Source organism: Myotis daubentonii, chromosome 11 (assembly GCF_963259705.1).
Source record: "Myotis daubentonii chromosome 11, mMyoDau2.1, whole genome shotgun sequence".
NCBI classification, from domain to species: Eukaryota; Metazoa; Chordata; class Mammalia; order Chiroptera; family Vespertilionidae; genus Myotis; species Myotis daubentonii.
This window is the reverse complement of record NC_081850.1, coordinates 66,702,271-66,723,345: the sequence shown is the minus strand read 5'-3', so window position 1 is coordinate 66,723,345 and position 21,075 is coordinate 66,702,271. Positions and strand designations below refer to the sequence as shown.

General features: G+C 57.8%; 1 protein-coding gene across 1 annotated transcript in view; it reads left to right on the top strand.

The window, feature by feature from the left end:
- Nucleotides 1-9,932: 9,932 nt before the first annotated feature.
- Nucleotides 9,933-21,075, top strand: part of DAB2IP (DAB2 interacting protein) — a 180,374-nt gene continuing 169,231 nt past the window's right edge. Inside the window, exon 1 of the mRNA XM_059657761.1 lies at nucleotides 9,933-10,253. Coding sequence (XP_059513744.1) covers nucleotides 10,214-10,253 — 40 coding nt within the window. The 5' untranslated portion in view covers nucleotides 9,933-10,213. The remainder of the gene's footprint in view (nucleotides 10,254-21,075) is intronic.

Sequence of the window (21,075 nt, the reverse complement as noted above, 5' to 3'; positions counted from 1 at the left end):
TCAGCGCTCAACAAATGCTGAAGGCATAGAAGAGTGGATGGGTGGGTAGATGGAGGGAGGGTGTGTGTGTGAATAGATGATGGGTGGACGGACAGGTGGATGGGTGGATGAAGGGATGGACCAAGTTGTCGAATGAGCAAATGTTGTCCCAGGCCCAGCTCTGCAGGAAGAGGCAGGCCTGTCTACCTGGAGTCACCTGAGCCCCAGAGCACCTGAGATGCTGAGGTCTCAGATCCTGACTGGCCCCAGCAGATTTGCTATGCTCATTACCAGCAGCGAGAAGAAACTGATCTAGATTCTAAGTTCTCATGCCTTTTGATACAACAGTTCTGCTTCTGAGAATCTTTCCAACAAAATACTTGCATTGGTGCACAGAGATAGATGTGTGTGGAGGGGGTCATGGCTGCACTTCTTGCGGCCATGCAAAAAGGGGACCAGGCTGATGTCCCTCAGTAGAGGACCACAGGTGAATGGTGGTGCAGCTCACTGCACGGAGCTTGGTGGTTGATACACAAATCAGAGAGATGGATCCATGTGCTGGGATGAGAAGATTCGGGGTTGAGCTGCTAAGTGACAAAAGCATATCAGAGAATAATCATATGGAATGAGCATGTGTGGCGTGAATAAATACATTTTGTGTGTGTGTGTGTGTGTGTGTGTCCATGTGTCCATGTCCGTGTGCATTGGAAAGGAATTGGACTCACACTCACCCACCACCCAGCCACGGCCATCGCTGGACACAGAGTGGGATTAGAAGGGAAATTTCCTTGTTAGTGTATATACTTCCTTATTGACTTTTCTGTTCACAACAAGCTCTCCTTTCTATGTAATTGGATACATGTTTTCAAAGAAATTGTCCCTATGTATGTTTTAGTACTTAATCTAAACATACATATTTCTAGCTTCTTGATGGCAGGCAATGGTTTGATGACAGTTGGGTTGCATGGAGGGTGGGTTGATGAGTTAATGACAAGTTCACCCCTTAGGGTGGTGGGTGTAACCAGGTTCTGACCCAACCAATCCTGAAAGCATCACCCAGGCATTCAAGGACCCCTTCTACCCAACTTTCAAGTACACTCTCCCAGGATCCCCCAACATACAGGTCTGTGGTAGGCAGTTAGACAGGCATGAGCAGGAGTCAGCATATCCGGCCCTTGCCTGTTTTGTACAGCCTGTAAGCTAAGAATGCTTTTTACATTTTTTAATGGCCGAAAAATAATCAAGAGAAGAGTATTATCTCATGACACGAGAAAATCATGTGAAATTCAAATGTCAATGTCAACACATAAAGTTGTGTTGGCAGACAGCCTCGTTCACTCATTAGTGTGTCATCCCTGGCTGCCTTGAGCTGATGGCAGAGCTGAATAGTTACAACAGAGGCTGAGTGCCCTGCAGAGCCTCAAATATTTACTCTCTGGCCCTTCACAGAAAAAGTTTGCTGATCCCCGATATATAGTTTCTTCTGTCCAAGCAAATCAGCCAGCTGTGTGGCCTCGCTGCTTGGCCTTTGCTCTCCTGTCAGGGGAAGGGACAGGGCCCCGAGTGGGTCTGCCTCAGACCCACCTGTAGCGTGTGGGTTCTTGACTTTGCGCAGGAGAGATTTTACAACGCAAGTGCAGGTGGTTTTGAGAGCACATTCGCTCAAGCTGGGACAGTGAAACAAGGGAAGGGCTTGGGATACACGCAGCAACAGGAGGTATCCCAGGCGTTGCTCCGCTTTGGCCCTCTAGAAACATTCTAGGAAAGAAGTGAGCCACGCTGGGCTGCATGGACTCCCTGAGGAGTGAAAGTCACGGTGACAGACGTGAGCCAAGGCAGGGCTGCTGTTACTCCCTGAGAAGGAAGAGAAAAGGGGGCCTTGGAAACAGGTTCAGGAGTTAGCCCTGGACGAGCTGCTGCTGCCCACTGCTCTCCTGATTGCAAGTCTCACCAGGACCCTTAGAGGTTAAGAGAAATAGAGGCAAGAAAAGACATGCCTAAAGGAAGAAGGCACAGTCGGCTTGAGAGAGAGAGAGAGAGAGAGAGAGAGAGAGAATATCAGCTCTCCAGGTGTGTCCTTTCAGGGTCTCGGTCTCCACGGACTGGTTGGCACTGGGAGAGGGGGTCCTGAGTCATTGCCTCTGGTCCTGATGTCAGCCATGGCGTTGCTCTGTCTAGTTTTGCTGCTTTTCTGGGCCTGGAGCTGAAACACAACTGAGGTCTAAATGTCATTTCTAATTTAACCAAAACTCTGTCTCTGCGGTTAATAGACCGGAGGCTTTATCCCCAAGATTATTTGATGCGGATCGGAACCTCATTGTCCTGAGGCCTCAGTGCTTAGGAGAGTGGTTGCTGTGCAAGGGCTTGCTTGGGAGTCATATGAGGCTCCTCTCCGGCCTGCTGTCCCTCCTCTAAGGGCCCAGATCCTGTGAGCAGCAATATGAAAGGCCAGGGGGTCTGAACCGAGCGATATGCCAGGGGAGGGAAATCCCCAGGTGGGGGCCCTTGCTTTCCCAGCTTTACCCACTGCTAGGCACCGGGGGCTTCCCGCCCTGGTGGCCCTCCCCCCCTGGCCTATTGTTCTCGCTCTGCTCATGCCTGTCTAACCGCCTACCACAGACCTCTATGCACTGTCTGTCTGCCATCTCCCCGTCTACCTGCTGGAAAACGCGCCATCCTCAGAGATCTTGTACAACCCTCCCCACGGCCAGGATGGCCCCTCACTCTGCCGATCCCTGCCCCTCCTGGCTGATGCCCGGGTGCCTCCCCACCCGCCCACCCCCTATCCTAGTGGCGGTCCTCATGGGCTCTGATTCCTTTCTGTGCCTCCAGCACTTGGCACAGTGTTTGGCTAAAGTTTGTTGAATTGCATGGACTGCCATCATGGTTGGGTTGGTAAAACGCTTCCAGACTTCTTAGTACTGTTGTGTGTGTGTGTGTGTGTGTGTGTGTGTGTGTGTTTCTGAATCACCACAAAACCTGAAAACTAGCCAGGAAGTAGAGGTGGGGAGGGGGGTCAGGTGGAGTGCAGAGAGCTGAGCACATATGGGGGTTCTGGTGATCGCAGGGCATCTGCCAGGGCAGAATCACTCCGTGTGACCGTGGAGCACAAGCTGGGACCAGTGTGGAACAGCAGCAGGACGCGGCAGGACTGCATTGAGGAGGGCCCTACTTGGAGTCAGAGGGAGCTGTCAGGAAGTGAGTTCCCCGTTCTTGGAGGTAAGCAAACACTGTTTGAACCGAGGATGTAATGGAGGAGATTCTTGCTCTTTCAGTGGGGAGGTGGGGGTGGGGGAGCACTGGCTGAGCCTCCAGTCTGGAGCTCTGGGAAGCCTGAGGTTCTTGGGAACCACGCACTTGGGCATCACCAAGGTCACACTCTGGAGCCTTGGGGAGGAGAGGAGATCCCCCTTATTTGGTCTCATCCTGCTGCTGAAATGCAGGGCGTGCAGTGTCTCCAGGGCTTCCCTAAGGAGGAAGGGCCCTGGGGTCTGGCAGCCAGGACGTGGTTTCCAGAAAGTGGAGGACCCTGGGCCACCATCCCCCTCCCCACAGGCTGGAAATCCCCACACTCCGGCCTTCACTTAGGGCTTGTCTTCTGCCCGGAAAGGCTTGAGGTTCTTTAATGATAATCCAACCTCACATTTGTGTGGCATGAGGAGCCACCGCGCTCTGTAGCTGAGCAGCGTGCCTTGCAATCCACTGCGCGACCACCAACCACAGGGTCAAGTTCCTTCCCCTTCCCCAGGAAAGACTCACATTTCCATCCCCTCCCACCCAGCAGTGGTGGGAGGATGGGGGTGGGGGGGGGTGAGGGGGTGTGGGGGGGTGCTGGGGGGATGAGGCAGGTGAGCACTGCCCTTCTGGAGTCCTGGTTTCCTCCCCGAGAGAGAGCTCTGGGGGACCCTGCAGGCCCCATGCAAGCAAGAGCTGCTGTCATCAGGAGACCAGCCTCTCATGCACGCCCCGGGGAGCAGATGACAGGACCAGCCTGTAACTGCCCTCGTCCCCTGCCAGCTGGCTCAGAACTTGTTAAAAGAAGCCAACCCTCAGTTTCAAGGCCTTCGGACAAGCCACGCAAGCAGAGCCGACCCTTCAATGCAGGGCCCAGGATATAAAGCGGGCGGGGGTGGTAGTGGTGTGTGTGCGCGTGCGTGCGTGCGTGTGTGTGTGTGTGTGTGTGTGTGTGTGTGTGAGTGAGATCAAAGGCTGGCTGGACATTCCTTCTCAGTGACCCTGTCGCACCTCTAGCCTCCCGGCCACCCCGCCCAGACACGCCTCTTTTCTCCTTGGCTGGGAGGCGCTGCTGGGTGCTCAGTGGGGCCAGCAGGGCTTTCGGTCAGGCCGACACGGTCTCCAGCCCCAGCTCTGCCACACCCCGGGGACTTGGTGCTGCCTCTCAGTTTTCCCTTCTGTGAAATGGGGCTCAGAGCACCTCTTTTGGAAAGTTGGCCAGTGAGGCGCATGGCGAGTGCCAGGCTCACAGGACGCCCCCTGCCCCAAGTAGAAGACCCTCTGATCTCCCTCCTGGGGCCCCGCACTTCATGAGAAGGAAGGACCCAGGCCACTCAGACAAGCATTAAGACACGGGGAGAGATGGAGAGACGCAGGCGGGGGTATCTGGAAGGGTGGTGCCCTGGTGCTCAAGTGAGTGCCCCTGGGTTTTTGCTGAGAAATCAAGGCCAGAGGCAGTGGGGGGGGGGGGGGGGAGGAGGGGAGGGGAAATAATTACAGCTCCCGCTGACGCCTCCCACCGATATTTCATCCCGCACATATTTATTGGGGCTCCCCGCTGGTGGGCACTGTTCTAAGTGCTGGGGTACAGCATGGAGCTTGCACGAAAGCAAAGAGGGGCTGGCAGACCACACGCAAATAAATATGTAATGCGATGTCAGGTAGGAGCCTGTGCCAGGAAGAAAAGTGAAGCAGGGGCAGGGGTGGCTAGAGAGTCATGGGAGGGGCGGGGGGTGGGCGCGGTGTCAGAGAGGGTGGCAGGGAAGTGGATTTGAGCAGAGACTGCACATAGAGAAGGACGAGGCTCTGGGGCATCTCTCTCCAAGCAGAGGAAGCGGCCAGGCCCCAGGTGATAGAGTTGGGGGTGGGGATGGGAGGAGGGGTGGGAGGGTCAAGGGAGGGAGAGATGAGAGGAGGAGGAAGGGGAGGCAGAAAGAGGAGGAGATGAGGGGCCAGACCATGCAGGGCCCAGGGTTCTGGATTTTAGATTTCCTACGCCCCGTTCTAAGCTCTACCTGTATTAACCCACTAATTCTCCTACCAGCCTTTCAGGGACTATCCTTATCCTCTGATCACAGATGAGGAGACGGAGGCAGGGAGAAGTGAAATCACTTGCCGCGGGTCACCCAGCTGGTGAGTGGGGCTGGGAACTGGACTCAGGCAGGCTTACCTGCCCTCACCTGAGAAACCCAGGATGCTCCGGGGCAGACTCAGGCCCAGACTGGCCTGTGTGCTGGAGAGGCAGGCGTGGGTCAGGCTCCACCCTCACTCAGGGCCCCAGGAGGAGCGAGACCCTGTGGGCCCCCATGGGCTCTGTTTGGCCCTGGATAGCAGGGTTTAGCTAGAAAATCAGGACCCAGGGCAGGAAATTAACTGAAAGCTCACACAGCCCTGGACGTCGGGCCTCTCTACCAGGAGTTGGTACGTACGATAGTGCTGCCTACCTTTCCCCCTCATGTCTGCCTGGCAAACTCTGCTTCATCCCTCACAGTCCAGCTCGGCTGGCGCCTCCTCCTAAACTAAGGCTTTTCTGATTCTGCTGAGCAGGTGGCTCTCCTCTGGCCTGGCTTTGCCCTGCAGGTTCCCTCCTCCAGCATTCAGACCCCTGGGTATGCATTCTTCCCTTTATGTGTCTGGCTCCTGGGCTTGGCCCAGCCCGGGCGTGGCAGGGGCAGAGGGAGTGAGTGGGGCAGACACAGCATCTCTCCATGCCAGCCTTCTGGCCTGGGCCTCCCCAGCAGGGAAGGCAATAAACAAGCCGACCATGAATGCCCGCTGTCTCTCACCATGCCCACTGCCGGGCTCTCCTGCCCCTACTCCCTCCTGCTGGCGCTCCTCCATGCGGTCAGACTTGGGGCCAGCCGCCATTGTGACTACTTAGCTCCTTCTCGTCACATGCAGTGACAGGTCAAGTCTGGAAGCAGGAGGGTCCTGCTGCTGCTGGAACAGGCTGGTGCAGCGAGCTGTGCACTGGGCTGTGCCCGGAGCGTCTGGACCCACCAGGCCCACCGCTCTATTGAGCTCCGATTCTGCAGCCAGGAACCGCCTCCCCGACATCCGCGTGTCTGCCTACATTTCCCACAACAGAGCTTGAGGTCCCCATCCCCAAACCCTCTCCTGCTGGGTCTCCTCCAGCTCTGTGTGCCCATCTGGGTGCTCAGGCCAGTCAGGGTGCTCTTTCACTTCCCCCACATCCGATGGCTCCGCCACACCTGAGGGCCCCACACGTACCCTGAATCTGCCTTCCTCCACCCTGTCACCTCCACCCTGGGCGAGTACCAGCGTCTGTCACCTCAAAGACTGCAGCAGTGTCCTACCTGGCCTCCCCGCATCCGCTGTGGCCCCTCCTCGGACACTTTGCACCCAGCAGCCTTCATGTCACTCCTCTGGCCCACAGAGCCTTCTGGGAAGCGGCCACGGCGGCTTTCCTCTTCCCTCAGACCGTTCTCCTGCCCAGCCCTGGCCACCTGGGCCGTCGTTGGGAGCCTCCTACTCTGCTCACTCCTGGTTGTTCTCCCCAAACCTCCTGGCCAGGTCACTGCTCAAATGTCACCCCCTCAGACGGGCCTTCCCCGGCCCCCTGGCTGCAAGCAGTGCCCTGTCCCGCTCTGGCACGTGGCCCTGCTTTAATCCCACGATTGGCACTTCTCTTCCTCGGAAGGGGTGCGTGCTGCCCGCGGCTAGAACGTAAGTCACACGAGGGTAAGGACGCTCTCGTCCTGGCCCCTAGCGCAGGGCGGGCACAGAGTCAGCATCCGTAACTGCTGGTGGGATGAGTCAGAGAACCCGGTGGGGCAGGCGCCCTTTGCTGCAATGCAGGCATCTCCACATGCCGGCACTTTTGGACCCAGAAATTTCACCCTAGGAGGTCACGAGACAGATGTGCAGAGAGTATGCCTGAGATGGTCACCACACTGTGGTTTGTTGTCCATCGGCGGGGCAATGGCTCAGATCGGGCATGGCCCAGCCAAGGGTGGAACGCTGTGTGGCCACTGAGCGGGGGGAGGTGGGTCTGTCCGCATTGTCATGTCCCCAAAGGAAGAAGTCAGAGCCCAGTGCTCAAGACGGATTTGTTGTGAGTTCCTGGAGCCGGGAGCTCTGGTTGCACTCAAATTTTGTCTAATTCATAGAAAAGAGGGAAATGGATTGGGAAGCTGGGAGCTGCCATGCTATTCCTACTCTGACCTTGACACGTGAGAAAAGCGAGGCCCCGGCAGGGAAGTGCCTATCTCTGGATCACACCAGTGCCTGGAGGCACAGCCAGAACTGGGGCCCAGGTCCCCCTTCCACCAGGCTCCACCCCCTGCTTTCAGCCAGTTCTGGGGCACAGCCTGGTGAGGGGTGCATCCTGAGCCTCACCGTGAGGCCCTCAAGGCAAGCTCTGTCTTTCAGATCCTCAGCTTCCTCATCTGTAAAATGGGTCCATATCCCACCCCCACCCCCTTCCCTACCTCTTTTGTAGGTGTCAGGACGGTTAAAGTTTAGGTTCGGATCAGTATTACCCTTCCTGAGTGCTTAAGGTACACCTGCCCAGTCCTGCCTTGACTTATGGCTTTGATGCACTTTATCACATCCACTCAGCCATCCCGTGAGGAAAGGTTGAGTTGCCCCATCCTACCAATGAGACTCCCAGGGGTGAGGTAGCTACCTCAGTGTCACGTAGGTGGTAAGCGGAGAGCCTGGCTAGGAACCCAGTGGTCAATTTCAGCCCCACTGCACCATGTATAGAAAGAGACCACTGCTGCATAATGTTCAGATGGGACCCCCAAACCCCAGGGGCCCTGGAGAGCTGGACCAAACCCCAACTCCTAGACCCCCTCTCCCTACCACAGCCTGCCCCCCACACCCTCTGAGTAATAGAACAGGGAGCCTGGTGCCTGCAGCTGCCGGGGCAGGGCCTGGCCTCCCTGTAATTAAGCAGCGGGAAGTTGGGAGCTGGGATCTTTGTCATCCACAGGGTGCGGAGGGGTGAGGCATGATGGAGGAGCTTCCCTGTGGCTGGGCCAACCACATCAGCAGCCACTGGCTGCGCTGGGAACAGCTGGGCAGCAGGGGGTGGCTGGGGGCAGCCCAGGTAGGTGTTTCCCTCCCTGCCACCCCCGGCCTGGGTCCGCCTGTGGCCTCCTGGCTTGTCTCCTTGTCTCCCATCTCTCTCCTCTGGTGGCCCCTCTGCCTCAGCATCAGACCCTTGTCAACAAAAAGGTAGTCGCTGAGGCTCGGCTTCTAACGGTCCAGCAACGCAGCAAGGTTTCTCCTGCTTTAAGTGCAGAGCGGTAAGAAGGGGGTGGGGGGAGGGGGGAGGCTCTTGCGGGAATACTCAGGCATCATTGGAAAGGAGCCGTTCCCTGCAACAGCTGCCTCCTGATGCTGCATGTCGCCCCCTGGACCCAGCCCACACGCCCAGGCTGTCATTCAGGTCCTTCCTGCACCAGCCCCAACCGGCTCATCGCCCCTGACATTCTCCCAGTCACTTGTCATCCCCCATGGCAGCTACCCTCCTGTCTCCATGCTTTCCTTCTGCTCAGCCATCCAAATTCTGCTCATCTCTCTCTGCTCAGTTCACATGCCTCCTCACCCAGGCAGCCTTCCCTGATTGAGCACAAATGACGTACTCTTTCTCCCCCAAGCCTGGGGCCCTCTTCTGTGTTCTGCATCTAATGTATCTTTGTCTCCCCCCCAGCCCCATCCCGTCCCCAAGCACCAAGGCCTCTCTGGAGTCCAGGCCTGCCCCAGAGGCCACTCACGCCTTGGACAAGTCATGTCGCCTCTCTGAGCTGCACTGTCCTCCTCCTTAAATAGGTGAGCCCGAGTGTCTGCCAGAGGAGTCATCGAGGACTGCGTGAGGCAGGTGGGTACACACTCAGAACAGCACCCAGCTCTGGTGGCTGCGTAATGAGTGGCCCCCAGAGTCACAGTAGCCAGAGAGGCCTTTTAAAGAACTCGGAACACGTCACTCCCATGGACCACCCGTAGGGTCAGGCCTGAGAACATCCCCGTGAGGCCCTGCCTGACCCTCCTCCGCTGCCCTCCTTGGTCTCTTCTCTCTGTGCCATCTCCTCCTCACCCACTGCTCCGGCCACCCGGGGCTTATCTGGGGCTCTAACCACCCCATGCACCCTCTCAACTCGAGGCTTTTGACCAGGCCATTCCCTCCATCTGGTACACCTTTCCCCCTTGCTCCCTCCTTCTTCACCTGGCTAACTGCTACTCATCCTTTAGACCCCCGCTTAGGTGCCCATTCCTCCAGGAAGCCTTCCATGACCACCTCCCCCAGCCAGTGCTCCGGCAGCACTTACCCCACACACTGCATGGAGATGACCTGTTTACCTGGGAGCTCTGTGAGGCGAGACTGGCTCCCAGCTGTGAACCCAGTATCTAGCATGGTGTCTGGCACGGAGTAGATGCTCAAAAAAATTTAGTGACTAACTGAATGGATGGATGAGTCAATTTCTGCATCCCCCACACTGCAGGAAATGTCTGCGGAACAGATTTGAGTGGGCGGTTCCAGCAGGGCCTGGGAGAAGCCCCTGGGATTTGGGTGCTGGGTGGTGAACAGAGCTGACCCCCATCCCCTCCCGCAGCGGGTCAGCCCTCCCCCTTCCCACAGGCCCCCGGGGCCCCAGAGCCAGCGTCCAGATGCTAAGCCCCAGCTCAGACTCACCTCTTAGCTTTTCCATCTGCACAGCTGGGCCAGATCCCCGCAGCCAGCGTCGCGGGCAGCCAGGCCCATCGTCCCCGGCGTCTTCCTATTTTAGACATCTCGCTGCCTCGGTCCCTTCTAATGTTTCCAGTCAGGCTGCGGGGGGAGGAAAAAGAGGTTACTGCTACTTTAAATGTACTGTATGAAGGAGAGGGCTGGAAAGGGGCCTGCTTGCAGGAGTACCCAGTCATCTAGTTGGAAAAGCCGCCAGATGGAATACAAAAGGAGAAACCCAGACGCTCATGGAGACAGCCTCGGTTCATAAATCAGGTGGGGCCGGGGGCTGGGGGCCCAAACGCCATGGAGCCCGACTCCCTCCTGGACCAAGACGACTCCTACGGTAAGAGTGGCGCCGGCAAAGTGGCTGAGTGGGGCTTCAGCCGCTGCTCAGGCGGACTTTTCTCTGCTTACGGCAGGAATCTGAGTTAAGCGGGGAGATGGGCAGGCAGCTGGGCACTGTCTGGTCTTGGGAGCCCGGGGTAGGGGGCACAGGGCTGCAGGGTCCCGAGTGGAGCCTTGGGCAGCCTCCCTTCCCCCCATCCCCCACCCCCCCGATTCTGGACATTGGTGTGAGGGGGGGGCCGGGGGGGATTTCTGCTGCTTCTGTTTTGCTCTTGGCCAAGAAAAAAAGGAAGGAAGTTTGCACAGCCCCCTGCCCCTCCACCGCCGGCCTCCCTCTCTGTCCGCAGGCCTGCTGGGTGCTGTGGGGAATGTAATTAGTGAGATCCTGCAGATAAATATAGATGGTCCAGCAACAGGAATGCTCCCTGTAATTAAAGCCAGGCTGAAGGCGCTCCCCCCTTTGTAGGGCCCCAGGGGCTGCACTGGAAAACCTGGGCTGATGTTGGGGGAAAGTTGTTTGGGACGGAGCCCTTGCTGAGCGCCCGGGGCAGGGACTGTAAGACTCGGAACAGCTTGGCGGGGGCAGTGGCTGCAGGCTTGGGGCTCCAGGGGTGCAGTAACTAAGACCCTGATTGCTCAGCCGGCCAGGCTGCTGCCCGGGGGCTAGGAGCCGGGCACACTCTGGATATCTCTGGGCAGCGCAGAGGAGGGAAACAGGAGGGCAGGAGTGTGGCCGAGGGACTGAGGCAGGGTGTGGGGGCAGCCGGTTTGGGGGCTCAGTAGGGAGAAGGCCCTGTCGGCCTCGGAGGAGAGGCCCAATGGAGAGCTGGCCTCACCCCAGCTTGGGCTGGGCGTTGGGAGCCCAGGTCCTCCTGGGACCACAGTGCCTGCTAAGAAAACTGAGTTCTCTTCCCTCCCCTCTTCGCCCCCGGCCAGTCTGGGCACAGATTCAAGGCCAGATTTCCTTCCTCCTGCAGGAGCGCAGCTCTTTCCAGGGAGAGGGGCCCTTTGCCACGTTGGGAGCTGCAGCCCTCAGGGGAGCTTGGCGAGGCCCAGCCTGTGGCCCTGGCATCGTTGGGCAGCTGGGTGGCCATTGGACACAGCCGAGTGACCATTCAGCCCCATCTCCTCTCCCCACATGCCAAGCTGTGTGCTGGGGTCAGGGGTGCAGAGATGAAGGACTCGAGGCTAAGAAATAGTTGGTGCTTAGTGAATGGAGGGAGGAAAGAGAGAGAGGGCGGGAGGAGGAAAGAAGGGAGAGAGAAGGGCCCTGGAAGAGGTCCCAGCCTCGAAGGGGAGACAGACAAATGATCCGAGACTGGATTGAGAGTGATGAGCTCCCCGGGGGCGCCTGGGGAGATTGTCTGGGTGTGTGACAGGCCTGCCTGTCTCCAGGGCTGTTCCCCGGGCCTTGGCACAGGAGTGCTTGGATGCTGCCCCTTGGAGGGCACAGCACCGTGTCTGGGGAACCAACCCATGACTGAGCAGTGTTCCAAATCTCCATCTCCCCACCTGGAACCCAGCGATGTCTCAGGAACCCACAGCCCCACCTGCTGTCCCAGGTTGCCTCTGGCAGCCTCTGCGCAGGGCAAGGCTGCTGCCCTGGAGACGCGGCTGCCTCGTCCTAATTGTAGGGCCCCGGCACAGAGCACCCCTGTCTTTACCTGCTGACCTTCTAGAACAGTGGTTCTCAACCTTCCTCAGGCCGTGACCCTTTAATACAGTTCCTCATGTTGTGGTGACCCCCCCCAACCATGAAATTATTTTCGTTGCTACTTCATAACTGTAATTTTGCTACTGTTATGAATCATAATGTAAATATCTGATATGCAGGATGTATTTTCATTGTTGCAAATTGAACATAATTAAAGCATAGTGATTAATCACAAAAACAATATGTCATTATATATGTGTTTTCTGATGGTCTTAGGTGACCCCTGTGAAAGGGTCGTTTGACCCCCCCAAAGGGGTCGCGACCCACAGGTTGAGAACCACTGTTCTAGAAGCTGGTCAGGCAGTGAGGTGCCTGGGGGCCGGGAAGAAGAGGCACAGAGACAGAGGACATCGGGAATTGTCAGGCAGGAATGGAGGAGCCCAGGTTCTCCTGGGGAGTGGTCTTGGGTCTAGCCATGTGGGGTCTGGCTTTAGGGCTGTCTGGGGCCAGGCCAGCAAAGGAAAAATGTGGCCTCAGAGTCACTTGTTTTCCAGGTCCTGGTTCTACGTTCATTCATTTAATAGCTGCTATTCTCAGGTCCTGGACTAAGTTCTGGTGTTAGAGAGACAAGTCAAACCTTGTCTCTGCCTTTGTGACATTCCTGGGCTACTATGGGAGACAAGTAAGCACTCTGATGAGGAAGGCCAAGGCACTGTGGAACCCTTAACCTCACATGTGGAGTCTGGAAGGCTTCCTGGAGGAGGTGTCTCCTCCACTAAAGAAGTAGGCGATGCTCCTTCGTGAAATACTTTCTTCACCTGGCTGCTGGGATAGGCCGTTCTCCTGATTTTCTCCCACCAATTTCTCAGTCTCTTTTTCTGGTTTCTTTTCTCAGATGCCTCCCCCCTCCCCCCCACCCCCATTTTTATCCCCATGGTCCCTTCACCAAGGTCTGCTGCTTCTGCCGCCCACATGATCTGACCCTTCCTCCCTCACTGGTTCGCTCTCTGGGCTTCCGTCACACTGATCTGACTTTCTGCATGCTTATCAAACTAGTTACTACCCCAGGGCCTTTGCACATTCTGTTTCCTTTGCCTGGAGCACTCTTCTCATTCTTCACTAGTCTAACTTTGCCTCCGCCTCCTCCCAAACTCAACTGAAAAGTCATCTTCTCAGAGAAGCCTTCCCTAGACCATGTTCCTCCAATCCATCCATTATATCCCACCCACTTTGTCTCTTTTCCTTTGTAAGACGTGTTCCTCTTTGCACTGCATATCATTGTATATGTGCACGTTTCACTGCTGTATCCCTCGTCCCTAAGATCTCTGACAGCTGTTATCCCCAGAGCATAGCTGTCTGGCATGTAGCAAGCATCCAACAAATACTTGCTGAAGGAGTGAGTGGATGAATGCAGTTCGCCCAAGCAGAGGTGAGGAAAGGCATTCCAGGCAGAGAGAACAGCAGGTGCAAAGGCACGGAGGCTGGAGAACTTGGGAGAGTTCTCCGAAATGTCCCGTGAGGGTGATGCTTTTGGTCAGGGGTTGGTGAGCTGAGCTCTTTGGGGGACCCTCGGTGGGGACAGGGTTGGCAGAGGCAGAGCTGGGCGTGGGGCTCTGGGCACCCTTCCCTGATTCAAACTGAGCAAGACTTTCTTTAATCTGGTGGACATCCTGCGCTCGAATTCCACTCAGCAGGTGCTCAGGGGCCGAAAGGAGTTTGGTGTGGAGCCCTCAGACTCTGTGAGGAGTCGGTTGCCGAGGGAGGGCCGAGAGGGAGGCCTGACAGTGGGCCAGCCCAGGGAGCAAACTTCGCCCAGCAGAACGCTCTCTCCTCGGGTCCTCACAGGGTCCTGCCATGCCCCCTCCGCAGAGGCCACCTCCCACCTGTGCACTGCCAGCAGCCCTTGGAGCCTCCCCAGCAGGGCACCGGCAGTGTTTATCGCCTGGTGGCTGGCGTGACTCCACCCTGTGATCCTGGAAGGAGGGGCTGTGTCTTATTTGCCATTGTATCTCCAGGGTCCTGCAAAGCGCCGGCCCTGAGAAGGTGCTCAGTACACATTTGCTGGACCAATGGACGAGTGAAGGAATGAATGAGTGAGTGAATGAGTGAATGGTATTCATTCTGGCGTTGACTGGCTGCATGCCCCCAGGCACCCTCCCCTCTCTGGGTCCTGTCTCCTTAGCTGCCCGTTGAGGGTGCTGTACTGCATAACACCGGAACGTTCCAGCTCTGACCACCTGAGATTCTAAGTCTGACCCAGCACTCCCATCCGCTTCCCTCCCTGTGGCCTGAGCCCCATCCCAGCTCCCTTTGCCATCGGGTAGCCTGGGCCATGTCCCTTCACCTCTCAGCCTCAGTATTTTTGTCTGAGAAATGGGCAGACTCAGGCCTGACCTGCCTGCTTCCTTGGTTGTCCTGGGGCTTCAGAGCAGTGACAGAGGTTAAGCCATTTCGGCCGCACACCTGTTGGGGGGAGTCTGTGGCTCATCAAGGAGAGAGTTGGGCTCAGAGAGATGCTGCGTTAAATGCTCTGGAAGAGGTTGATTGTTTTGGAAATCCTGGGGGTGGAGGGGGCAGCTCAGACGCTTGTTTCTTCAGAGCGATAACCAACCAGCAAGGACACCTGCCCCAGTTGGGGCCTGAGGCCGGGCAAGTGGAGGTGATTTTGTAAATTCCCCGGTGCTCCCGGTATCACACCCGGTGCTATGTACTGAGTGCCCACCGCAGGCAAAATGCTGTGCAAGGGCTTTTATGTCTGTGCCTGTCTGCTAAGGTCCTCACAGCAGCCCAGGTAGATTGCTGTTAGATCCATTTCCCAGATGAGGACACTGAGGCTTGGGGAATTCAGTGATGGCCAAGACCAGACAGGGAGATCAGTGATTCGAACCCAGGTTGCTCCAGGGCCCCGATACTTACTTTGCGGAGCTGAGGGTGTGACTGGGCCGGAGCTGCCTGGAGGCCCTCTGTCTGCCCATGACAAATCCGGCCTCCCCGGGAGGGTTGTTGGAGGAGTTTAAGGGACGAGCACCACGTGGCAGGAACCGCAACCGGAGGCGATGTCAGCTCAGTTGAAAACAGCGAGCACAGAAGCCGCCGTAACGGGATAGGGTCAGACTAAAGAGAGGGCTATTTTGGGCTGGAAGCTGTCAGGAGGCCTGATGTCACCACTCCCAGGCCCTTCCTGCGGGAGCGGGGAGCTGAAGATGTCATCAGGCGGGTCTGCCTCAGCTGGTAACAAACAGACAAGATCATAAAGTAAGAGCGTGTGCCAGGCCACATGCCTCCCATTCATCACCACCGCTCCTTTCCTCCAACCCTGTGAGGCTCGTGTTACCGTTCTCAGGTCAGGGGTGAGGAGAAACGTTCAGAGAGGCTGAGTGACTCACCCGAAGTCACACAGCTAGTGAATGGCTAAGCTGAGAGTCATGTACCTGAGTGCCACCCCAGAGCCCATGCTCTGAAACCGTGCCCTTCTCTGAGGCTGGGAGTGTTGGGACAGAGTGCTGGGAGGCGGGCGCTGGGGGACGAGCACCTGGGGCCTCCTCCTGGCTCTGCCACTCAACTAACTCAACAGGCCCTGAGCCAAGTCCTGGGCTCTCAGCTAGCCTCAGTTTCCCTGTCTGTGAAATCGAGGTAATGATGCCAGCCTGGACGACCTGGAATGGGGAAGGAATGCCAAACTCAGGTTCCTTCCATCTCACTCTAGGGCTCTGTCCTGGACCAGCTGGCTGGGCCCTGGGGCCTGATGGAACAGAAGCCACACTCCTACATGAGGTCCTTTCTCAGGTGAAGAAATGAGGCCAGAGAGGAGGAACAGGGACCCCATTTACTGAGCTCTTCCTATGGGCCTGGCTCTGTGCTAGGTGTTCCACATGAAATCATTGAGCCTTACTAAGGAAGTAACAACCCCATTGCTCAGATGAAACAACTGAGGCTTAGAAAGCAAGGCTGTAAAACCAATGGACATGTACAACAGGGGGATGGGAGCATGAGTGTGCAGGGCGGGGGGTGGGAGGGAGGTTGAGGGTTAATGGGGGGGATGAGGACACATTTGTAATACCTTAACTAATAATAATAATAATAAAAAAAAGCAAGGCTGTAAGCTCGTGGGGGCACTCCTGATTGAAACCCAGGCCTCCCAGACCCTTGTGCTTCTGCCCACCACTCCAGGCTGCCCATTGCTCTCCTAGCCCCCAGTCCTCAGCCCAGGCGAGCCTCAGTCCTGCTGGCCGGCTACGCCTGAGCCTCTGACCTTCCCCAGCCGGGCACGTGGATGAGAGGTAGAGCCCCCCTCTTGCCCCACAGGACTCTGGGAAGAGGCTAAATCAGGAAGACTAGTCAATAAAGAAGAACAACGAGGCCAGCCAGGGAGGGGCTTAAATCATCTATGCACCCAAGTCTGAGCAGCTGGCTGCACAAGGCCGCAGAGTGAGGCCCAGGAGGGCGGGAGGGCCACCCCTGGACTGGGAGCTGGGCCAGGCAGAGCCGGGATCAAGCTTGGGAGAGAGGACCTGGTGTCCGCCAGAGAGGGGCTCCTGGTGGGAGGAGGGAGAGGCTCACCCAGGAGCTCCTGATGTTTAGAAAACAAAGATATTTCACCCTCGTCCTCTCACGGGCTCTGGTGGGCTCCCTCCTGAACTGCGAGGGTCACACACAGCACAGCCCGGGGCTTCCCGTCCTCTGCACCTCCTGTGCCTGGGCCACGTGGCTGTCAGCCTCGGTCTCCTCATCAGGGGTGGGACAGTACTAGCCACCTCACCGTGCTCCCACTCGCAGGCCCAAGGGAGAGGTCTTCGGGGCCCTCCTGTCCACCCCCCATTAAGAGATGGGAAGACGGAGGCCTGAGAGTTGAGGAACCAGAACCACTCAAGGTCCATTTTACCTCCAGAGTGGTCCTGAAATCTGCCCTGATTCTCCAGTTCCCAGCCCCACCTTAGGCCAGGCTCCACCATGGACTTCTTGCCCCTTCCCAGGGCTCCCCCTTTCCTCCCCTCCCCCAAACTCATCCTCCATGCACAGCCAGGGGGCCACTCACAGACATCTTAAAGCCCCACGGGCACCCCACTGCAGCAGGGAACATCCCAAACTCACTGGCACGGCCTCCGGTGGCCCATCATCGGACCCCTGGATGGTGCCGCTGTCCTTGTCTCTAGCCACACCCCTTCTTTCTCTCCACTTCCTCATCATGAATTACTTTCTGCCTTGAATGTGCCACCTCTCTCTCTCCTCCCTCACCTTTGCACTTGCTGTTCCCCCGCCTGGAGCACTCCCCCCATATCAGCTCCCCCCACTACTCCTCCCCCAACCTGGACACTTCTGTTCACTCTGAAGTCTCAGTTCCGATGTCACCTCCTCCAGGAAGTTTTCCCTGACTACCTTGTTTGAGCCTCTTTAGGTGCCTGTCTCCACCTCTGGGCTGTGAGTTGCTCCAAGAGCCAGGCTGAAAACTGGGAGGCTGGGTGGGGTGGGGTGGGGTGAGGAAGGAGGTCAGGGTGACCTGTCAGGGGAAGTTGGCGTCCACATTGAGAGGGGGACACAGGTGGAAGAGCAGATTCTGGGGGGGAGTGGGGAGTGATGTCCTGGGCTGGTTGTGTCTGAAGGGTTTTCTGTGCAGGAGCCTGTGATGGTCATCTCAGGTGTGGCCTCCGAGAGGCCCCAGTTCCAGTGTGGAGGACCGGAGCGTCCAGGGCCTTCCCAGCTGCACCGACAGCACTCCCTTTCCTAGGCTCCTGAAGTCTTCACTCAACTGCCCAGCCACGGTCCTGCCACCTCCCCCAGGAAGCCAGCCCTGACCAGCTTCTCTGGCTCCTCCTTGACTGTGCCCTCTTGGTCACACCACCTCTGGTCCTAGGACATCTCACAGGCTATGCCTTGGAGCCTTTGAGGTGGGGCCACACTCCTCCATCTCTTGCCCCACACAGGGATTGACACACACAGAGAAAAACCCTGCACAGAGCAGCCTCAGCCAGTGGGATCCTGGGAAACCAAACAGAAGCCCAGGGAGGCTCTGGGTCAGATTGACATGGGCAAGCAGGCAGAAGAGGCAGGCAGAGGGAGGAGCATTCCTGTCCAATCTGGAAGCGTGAGTCTGGCTGGCTGAATCCTCACAATCCCCGGCCTGAGGCGCTCTAGCCGGTGACCTACATCCCAGCCCGCTTGTGTGTGTGTGCATGTGTGTGCGTGTGTGCATGTGTGTGCTTGTGTGTGTGCATGCATGCGACCACGTTCCCACCCTGTGGTTGCACAGACTGCGCCAGAGCCAGTGGGTCCGTGCTCCAGGGATCACAGTTCCTGCAATGGCCGGGGGCGCCTGTCCCGCAGCCCCCACCCTACCTCTGCTCAGGACTCTCTCTCTCTCTCTCTCTCTCTCTCTCTCTCTCTCTCTCTCTCTCTCCCTGGACCCAAATCTCGGATAAATGGCCTCATCCTGCCTTTGCGAATGGTGGGATGTTAGCGGAGGTGGCCATGGAGGGAGGAGACCTGAAACCACAGCATGAGGCTGACCCGCAAGGTGGCCAGAGGGGTCAGGAGGGAGGGCCAGGCAGGTGGGCTCTGCCTCCTGAGCCCTGGGGTTGCCGCGGGCAGGCCCCACTCAGGAGCCCTCTGGGGGATGTCCCAGGTCTGTCCCTGGTTTCCCTCCTGGTGTCTCCCTGGGAATGGGAGGGTGGGAGTGGGGTGGAGATCCTTCTCTCCTGGTGAGACTGTCCTTGACCAAGTGGCTGTGCCAACTCTATGGCCTGGAAGTCAGGGCACCTACGAGGGTGCCTGCTCTAGGCCCTTTATTCCCTCCTTTTGCCAGCTCTGTGGGGGAAGGAAGGGTGGCTGTACCCCTCTTCTAGGCTTGCCCCAAGACTGGGCCTCTGGCAGCTTGGAGGGATAGACGGTGCCCATTTGGAGCCTCTCTATTGCGCGTGTTCTTTCTCTCTCTCTCCCTCTCTCTCTCTCTCCCCCCCTCTCCACCTCCCTCTTGCTGGGCCTGCTCAGCTCCCAGCCCTACCCCCTTGCTTTGTGCAGGGCTCCTTCTCCTCATTCAGTGGCACAGACTTAGGCACAGCAAGGGGCGAGTGAGCTCGAGATCCCACAGGGCCCAGCCTGCAGCCTGAATGGCCGTGCTCCAGCCCTTGTCCTCAGCCCCTCGATGCCCACATCAAGCCTCATCCCTCAGCTGACCTGGGGCTCACTGGGTGCCAGGAAAACCTCCACTAACACAGACGCAGGGCTGAGGGCTGAGGGCTGAGCTGCGGGGAGTAAGGGGACAAAAGAGCTTGTGTTTGGGGATAGAACCTTCCCTCCCCGCTCAACATGGGGTGGGGTGGGGGTGCATTGGGCAGTGATCCAGGCCAAGAGGGGCTGCAAGGCTGGGGCAGGCGCTTGTCAGAGCAGGGGGGTTCGGCTAAAAGGTACTGGGAGGGGATGGGGAAGCTACCGTCTGCCTGTTCCTGTTCACAAACAGACGCTGTTCAGGGGCCATGAAACCAAAGCATCTCAGCCAGTTGGATGGAGTTTTGACCAGTCATCCTGGGGGTGAAGGGGTCAAGGGCTTTCTTCCAGGCAGGGAGGGGGAGGCAGGCCCAAGTGGGAACAGCCAGCAGCCCAAAGCCTTTCTGCTCCCCTGTCCGCGGGCTGGGTCTCAGGGGGATCCAGGGATTGGAGGAGAGTGTTGAGGGGTGGCAAGGGCGCCAGAGGCCCCGTTTCACCATCTCCCCAACCCCAACCACATGTGCAGCCAAATGAGCTTCCAAAATGCTTGTTGAGCCTCCGGTCTCTTCTGCTTAACACCTTCTAGCTCCCATGAGCCTCAGGGTCAAGTCCACAGCCCTTGGACAGCCCCTCAAGGATACTTACCTCACCTCACCTGCCCTGGACCCCGAACCCACACTCCAGCCGGACCGAGTAAAGGACAGCACCTCAAACACTCGGCCTCACCAGCTTCCGTGTTTCCCACCCCTCTCTGCTGAGCCTGGACCCCTGCCTCCTCTGCTGGGCTGACTCCCCTTGGTCACCGCTGCCTCCAAGAAGCCCTCCCAGCCCCCGTGAGTGGGTGCCTGGTGCGTTGGCGGCAGCCCAGGATCAAACAGTCTCTGTGTGATGTCTCTGTCCTGAGGGTATCGCCCATGTCATCTGGTTTCTCTACAGCCCGAGGCCTCAAACGGCAAGCTGGGGACTAGCAAGCATTTCGTGAAGGAAAAGCATGTGTTTAAAAAGGGGGAGCAGGCTGGCCTTCGGGGCACTGGGGAATGCACAGGTTAGACCGACCCCACAGCGGCTTGGAGAAGCAGGTGTCGTGTCTCTGCGACCACACTCCCGGGCAGCTCATTCACCCACAGGCAGTGTCAGCACAGCCTGGCCTCGGCGACAGCCCCTCTCCGACGTGGCCCTGATGCCACCACCAGGCAGGACAGGTGCTGGGGAGGGGGGGAAACAGAGTTCCCAAGGGGGCCTTTAGTTGCCCACACTACACTTTGGGCCTCCCTGCCCATCTGTGGAGCCCAGATTCCTGGGTTCTAAGAACCCCAAGAGCCAATCGATTGTCCAGGCTGCTGGTTTCCACCTGTCAGAGGAGCCCTGAGCTGGCAAGGAGATGCCCACAGGTTGCCAAATAGGGGAGACGGCCCTTTCCCCTAACACCGCTCTGCCCAGAGCAGCTCGCTTTCATCTGATGTGAACGTTGGGCCTGCCTGAAATTGTCCACAGAACCTTTGAAACCAGGGTTCTGAGGCTCAGTTTAAAACGAGCTGGTCTAACCCACCTCCTTCTCGAACACATGGGAAGACCAAGCCAGGAGAGGAGCAGAGGGGCAGAGCCAGGCTGACCCCCTGGCCCTCCTCCACCACCGCAGCCTCTGCTGAAGGCATAAACATGTGAGTGAATGAATGAACAGGAATCTGAAAGTAGGTTTTGTTTGGGAACATGCAATGACAACAAAGGACACTGGGTTTCTGGGGCGAGGGGTGGGGGACGGGCAAGAAGAACTGCCCCAGAGCTGGAGGCCGGAGGCCCTGGGTCGCCAGGCACTTAGTGTACCTCCACTACGCCCAGCCTGTGCACAGACCCCACACAGGCTTCCCGGCTTTAGCCAAGGCAGCCCGAGGTGTAGAGCCAGAATCTCAGGTTCAAGTCCCAACTCCTCCTTTGCCTCACTGTTGCCCTTGGCCACGTCAACCTC